The 7,041-nt window shown below is 39.9% G+C and overlaps 1 protein-coding gene across 1 annotated transcript; it reads right to left on the bottom strand.

The window, feature by feature from the left end:
• Positions 1 to 275: 275 nt before the first annotated feature.
• LOC132097465 (LIM domain transcription factor LMO4-like) lies at positions 276 to 5,658 on the bottom strand. Its single transcript, XM_059503186.1, has 5 exons — positions 5,383 to 5,658; positions 3,989 to 4,211; positions 2,483 to 2,579; positions 1,683 to 1,832; positions 276 to 340 (listed from the first exon to the last, which is right to left on the bottom strand). The coding sequence occupies exons 2-5, from the start codon at positions 4,201 to 4,203 to the stop codon at positions 332 to 334; spliced, it is 471 nt and encodes a 156-aa protein (XP_059359169.1). The 5' UTR covers positions 4,204 to 4,211; positions 5,383 to 5,658; the 3' UTR covers positions 276 to 331.
• Positions 5,659 to 7,041: the final 1,383 nt, after the last annotated feature.

Here is a 7,041-nt window from a genome sequence, read left to right as displayed (position 1 = left end):
CATTGCTTTCAGATGAAGCCTTCTCTCTGAGGTTAGATGTGAGAGAGGCAGGATATCCTGTGAGAAAATAGAAGTCACTTCTGTTTTCAGGGGGTGAGAAAGCCACAATGAGAGATACTGCAGAATCCACCACAGTTTGATATGAAGTCAGATATAAAGATGTTTCCATTACAGACTCGTTCTCACACTTTTTCCATTTAATTCTGTAAAAACATAAGTGCATCAAAGGAGGAGTGTCTGGAGGATGTCAGCGAAGAGCTGTGCTGAGCAGGACACTGGAGGGTAAACAGAGAGAGGAGAACAGGAAGAGGCGAAGAAGACGGGGAGTCCTTCAGCAAACCTACAAGACACAAGAGTGGTTAAACTACATGTGTATGCTCTTTGAAAACGTCTCGGTTACGTATGGTAACCCTCGTTCCCTGAAGGAGGGAACGGAGACGCCACGTCGGTGACCGACGAATATGGGATATCGCTTCGATAGACCAATCTACTTCGAGTGTAAACTAAACGAGCCAATGCACATTGGAATGCAATTATTGCATCCAGCTGCCGCTGATCACTGCGTGAGTATAAGAAGGCAGCAGGTGCAATGCATTCCAGTTTTTCGCTGAGGAGCCGAGCCGGGGACCCGGCAGCTCAGCGGCGGTACAGCAACCATGGTGAAGGGACGTGGCGTCTCCATTCCCTCCTTCAGGGAACGAGGGTTACCATACGTAACCGAGACGTTCCCTTTCAGTCGGTCACTCTCGACGCCACGTCGGTGACCGCCGAATATCGCAGAAGCCAGCGAGACGGGCTGGGTAGCGCTGACCAGGCGCCTGACCAGGAGATTCTCCGCCTGGCCCTCCTCCAAGTCTCGGCTGCCCAGAAGCAGACTGAGGCGATCCGACACATCCTGCCCCGGCGGGCAGCTGCTACCTCCACCCGGGGGTGGATGCAGGGGGCTGCCCTCGGCGACGAGCAGGCTGGGGCACTGCGGCCGGCGGGCGGGTGGAGGCGAGGTTCTCGACTGTATTGCCGAAGAGGCCGGTCTGGGACACAGGGGCATTGAGAAACTGGACCTTGTCGGTGTCACTCATGTCTGCCAGACCCAGCCAGAGATGGCGCTCCTGGACCACTAATGTGGACATCGCAGGACCCAGCGAACTCGCGGTGACCTTCGCCGCTCGAAGCGCAAGGTCAGTAGCGGTTCGGAGTTCTTCCAGAAGCGCTGGATCGTGACCACCCTCGTGCAGGTCCTTCAGTGCTTTAGCCTGGTGCACCTGCAGTAACGCCATAGCGTGTAAGGTGGAAGCAGCTTCCCCGCAAGCCACATAGGCACTCGACACAGGAACGACGACCGCTGAAGCGCCATCTCGCCAACACACGAAGCTTCCGAGAGCGTGCTGAACTCGTAGTTCACAGCAGACACAGTTGAGCAGAGCGATACTAACGCTCGGCTCCGAAGCAAAAAGCTGGAATGCATTGCACCTGCTGCCTTTTTATACTCACGCAGTGATCAGCGGCAGCTGGATGCAATAATTGCATGCCAATGTGCATTGGCTCATTTAGTTTACACTCGAAGTAGATTGGTCTATCGAAGCGATATCCCATATTCGTCGGTCACCGATGTGGGGTCGAGAGTGACCGACTGAAAGTATGAAAATATGACCTTAAAGAGTAAAATAAAGAGTAAAACTCACTTTCTGGTCGGGGAGCACTGGGTTGCTCTGGAGGTGACAATTAAGATGTGCAGCTCCTGGCCGGTCGTGTTCACAAAATATGGTGCCGTTCACATAGTGGAATCGGTCACCGGGGACCAACTGGTTTCTGCACGTTGCACAAGAGAAGCACTGGAACAGAAAAGAGAGAATCAAGAAAATCTGACCCTGCGGTGTGTTGTAAGTGCTGCATTATTAGCCATGTGTTTTATTAAAGTATGCAGAGCTGCTAGTCAGGGTTAGCCTGAACTAACTGCCTCATCTCAGTGTTTAAAATTATTTTTTTATGTGTTAATCCTCATGCAACCAAGGTAGGTAAGCTGTAAGATATCTAGACATGTCCCAGAGAAATAAATGTACCATACAGTAATACAAAAATTAAATAAATAATGATTCACATGTTTATTTCAGCTCTAATGAACCTCTGCTATTTAGAAACCCATTAAATAAAGCACTCAAGTTAAAGGGAAGCACAGCCAAAAAACTATGACTTTGTTTCTTCTGTGGACTATAAAGATGATGTTTTGAAAATTTCTCTCTTTGTCCGAACAAATGAAACTCAAAGGTGTCCAGTGCCATTTTGGATCGATTTTTATTGTATGGACAAAAACATTCTTCAAGACATCTTTTTGTGTTTCAAGAAGAAAGTCAGTCATACAGGTTTGGAAAGACACAAAGTTAAGCAAATTACTTTTTTAATACAGGTTTGGAAATACATCATGGTGAGTTTTATTTGGGTGAACTTTTACAATGCTGACTTATTTGTGCTTCACATAACCAACCTTGAGGTGGTAGACGTTGCCCTGTGCCCGCATGACCATTTCACTGGCAGGAATGGACTGACCACATGCACTGCAAGCCCCCGTGTGCCCAAACAACCTGGAAAGCACAGAGAACACAAATATAGTAGAAGAAATATGTTGTACAACCTAGTTTTGCTGTACTGCAGGAGAACAGCTATGAACAAGGTTGACACAAAAGGCTTAGCATTAAATGATGCCGTGTGATGCATCTAAGACAGCATGCAGCGTCTCTGATGTTCTATGTGGGAGCGTGTGAGAATGCATCTGCAGAGATCATCAGCACCCAATGCAAATCAACACAAGAGCTACAGCTTCAGACAACTTTGACTAGGCTATTTGAATTGCAAATGACTGTGGAGACTCTTGCCTCAAACAATCTCATTATCGACTTGCGTCTTTGTTATAATAATTAAGATTTCGGATGTGGTCACTACTAAACGTGGAGGTGAAAAAACATGGCTCTTAGAGTTAAAAGCCTTTTTCACACTCATTACTAGTTGTTAAAATCTAACTCACGTCATGCATGGTATTTTAAGAGCGTAAGATGAGTTTTTCCATTTGTAATTTGCTCCTGCATTTTAGAATAGAATAGAATGGAGCTTTATTGTCATTGTTTAGGAACAACGAAATACAGTTTAGTCTATACAATATATGGTTCGTTGAGCAATTAAATGATTTCTTAAAATATATAAATGACACCAAACAGCACTTGATTAGTGAAATTAAGTGTGTAGAAGTTATATTAGTGCGGTAAAAATTAAGATGTCAAACAAAATATACAAAAATGTTTGTATGTTCTGATTATTTTATATGTGGTTTTCTATATTTTCAACCCTGTTACTAAAATAAAATCTTGCTTTTTGTGTGTTTTCAGCTATAAACATTAAAATGCATAACATTTTAGCAGGAAATACAATCAAAAAGACTTGTCCAATTTAAAAAAATGCTAAAATGGAAACAGGGTAACAAGTAACAGGGTTGAAAATTTAGGTTGAGTCAAACCATACTAACAGCTAGTCTGAGACCAAATGCTGATTTGTAGTAACTTATAAACTTATAAATCACATTTAACTGATCCTAAATTAAAAAACAAAAACATGTCTGTTCACAAAAACTTGGGTAACAGGGTGGAAAGGTTATGCTCAATGCAATATTTTAGAAAAAGCCCAATGATGTTACTCTCTGGGTGACACAATTTTAGTAATTATTATTATTAGTAAAGGGGAAAAAATGAGAGTAAGAGGGTTTAGACTACTTTTTTCCCCTTTTTTATTTTTTTTTTCCCATTTTAGTGATTAAAATGAATTAAAGAGTTTTACTACAATGAGTTAAAGATCAGTTCAACAGATTATGTTAATTTGATTAATTACTAGATGTGGTTGAGAAGGTCATGACCTCTGAGCTAAGAGAGGTCAAACAGAAATACTGTTTCTCACAACACATCTAAATGTCTCTATGTCTTTGGTGTTGGAGCGTGCGTCTGACCTGATGTAGTCTGTTCTGCAGAGGATCATGCCTCCTTTGCTGTAGCAGGTGGTCCCGATCTCTCCCAGCTGAGCCTGACAGCACGAGCACTTGAGGCAGCGCATGTGCCAGTAGCGCTCCATGGAGAAGAGCAGGAAACGGTCAGCGATGTGACCCCCACAGCCTGCGCACGACCTGGACGTGCATGCGCCGCCTGCAACCTGACTGTTCACCATAGCTACGGCTGCAAGAGGTGAATGAGAAAACCAGCGGTGTGAACTTAATCTAACCCTGCATGATCATGTATGACACACTATATGTGATGTACAATTCTTTCTGTAACAGATGTAACAGTACAGCTGTCACAGTGCACATGGCTCAGTTTAAAACAGTGGTTCCTAAACTCAGTACCTCAGATAAATTAATATTTGTTGGCTGTGCAACCAAATAAACAAGTCATCAAATGCATCCTTAACTACACAGCGATGCAAAGATATCGGTAAACATTAAGATATACAATATATATAAAGACTTAACACTGATAAAGTTCATGATTCATCACGTTTTTCGATATTTAAGTAAGGCTTGGATATAAAAAATGTCTCATTTAACATTGTACGCAACTAAATCCCCAATATGAGGTCTTGTGATAAAACAGTTAATATGTTCCATAAGCAAGCAATAAAAAAAACCTCAACAAGCAGACAAGGTCCAGATTAAACTGTACTTAAAACTGCATATTTATTATTTTTATATGATTTCCACTACAATGCCACTTAGTTTAAGAATACCAAAAAATCTTGTCAGGCGAAGAACAATCACTAAAAAGACTCACAGTGCAGCCTCCAAAAATAATAATAAATAATAATAATTAATTGTAACTCTTAAATATTTAACCTTTAAACCACTAGGTTTAGTATGATCACTTTCTCTTATATATATATATATATATATATATATATATATATATATATATATATATATATATATGTTAAGAGTATAGGTAACACTAAGTATTCTGAGTAATTTTTACATATAACCACATCTGTTATGCTTAATGACAACGTAACATTTTTTTCACCTCTATTTAGAAATTTTTGTTTCACAAATGTTATTTGAAACATTAAAACATATACTTTAATTGCATTTAATATGCTTTCTGTGTTTAAAATTCACTTTTGAGCATATATATATTTTTTCTTAATTTATTAAATAACTAACCTGTAAGAATATCTACTGCATCTAGCACAGAAGCAGGATTACAATACAGAACATGTCTTGATGAATCCACGGTGCACTCTAAACTTTAAATTCTCAGCTCATACATTGAAACTTAGCCCATTTGAATTAATAATGCAAATACCTATCAAATCCACCAGAATGTTTCATATGTGACTGTACAGAATGCGCCTCACCTTGAAGAGCTTGGATACTCCAATGAGTTGTTACTGTATAAACTTGACGGTATCCACCTCGAGACTCGCGCGCTCGTGACGGTCCTTCTCTTCACGCCCACATTGTACAGAAACCGTCAACACGAGTGAATTAACGTGGCTTTGTTGGACAGGGAATCGTTACTGGGTCCGTCGCATTGTGCAGCTCTCCAAAAGAAGACCTCAAGAGTGTGGACTTTATTCCGTGAGATGTTTCATCAAGACGAGCAGCGAGTGAAGCTCACTGACCGACGGAGGCGTCGAGGGCAAGTAGGGGTAACTGAAGCCTGGAGCAATGGGCGTGGCAAAATGTGGGCGTGCCAAATGTTTCTCATTGGTGGAAAGAAAGGTAGGGGCGTGGCAAAAGGTTTAGCGAAAACTGGCTGTTCCGCCTAAAGGCGAGCCATACTCTTAAAATCGCTATTGGCCTATAGATGAATAGAAAGCGATAAATTAAACACATAATCCTTTAAAACCAATTGAAATTCATCCAATGTAAAAACAGCGTTAATGATGTAAATAATATTCTTTTAAATTACTTTCGAAAGTACCTTCAAAACGGCTTACTGACGTAATCACCACCGCACGTTTAGGTCTTAGTTTATCAATAATCAAAAACAGATTACAATTATTTTTGAGAATAGAAACGTCTCTTAACACGGTTAGTCGCACTTGCTGTTCTTAAGTTAAAGTCATTTAAAGTCAGCTGTATTTGTTAACATTAGTGAACTAACAAGAACAAACAACGTACAGCTGTATTTTTACTAACTAACAAAGTTTAATAAATACTGTATCAAATGTATTGCTCATAGTTAATGTTAGTTAATACATCAGTCAACAAAAGAAACTTTATTGTAAAGTGTTACACTAGAAAACTAGGTTTTGCCTGTGATAGAAAAAAAAGAAATATGACAAAACCATTAAATTATCAAATTTAAAAGTTAGTCAAAAGAGTTTAGTAACCTTGTTTTAAGTGACATTAACCAATTAAGCAAACAGACACAGCTTTATCCACTAAAACATTTATTTAGCTTTCAGTTTCAGTCACCAATTCAAGTAAAAAGATAGATAGATAGATGGATAGATAGATAGATAGATAGATAGATAGATAGATAGATAGATAGATAGATAGATAGATAGATAGATAGATAGATAGATAGATAGATATAATTATAAATAAACCACTCATTCATTAATTAATTCATTCATTCTGTAGTAGCAGTCCATAGAACAGAATCCAGCAAACTCTTTGTCTGAATAGAAAGCTGTGAAGATGCCCTTCTTTCCAAGACCACAGTATCTACAGCCATCACACATCTGCTGAGCTCCAACTCCACTCCTACCTACACAATACCTACACCATACCTACACAAGAGAAAAATGTTGAGAGATTCAAAAAAGAAGTAACCAATAAGTAGAATAAAATATCCAATAAAAAAAGAAGCGCAAGTGTCTGAGAGTGCAAGTCTGCAGCCAGACCCTTCTACATTATATTATAATACAACTGTACTACTGACTCTTCACTGAGTACCAAAAGTAAATATGCTTCCTGTGCATGGTTTCTAAAAGAATGGAATCAGAAAAAAGTTGACTGGCACTCATCTGTACCACAGGTTATACTAATATTTACATTTATTCATT

The sequence above is a fragment of the Carassius carassius genome, chromosome 21, assembly GCF_963082965.1.
Source record: "Carassius carassius chromosome 21, fCarCar2.1, whole genome shotgun sequence".
NCBI lineage: Eukaryota > Metazoa > Chordata > Actinopteri > Cypriniformes > Cyprinidae > Carassius > Carassius carassius.
This window is presented reverse-complemented; position numbering and strand designations above follow the sequence as displayed.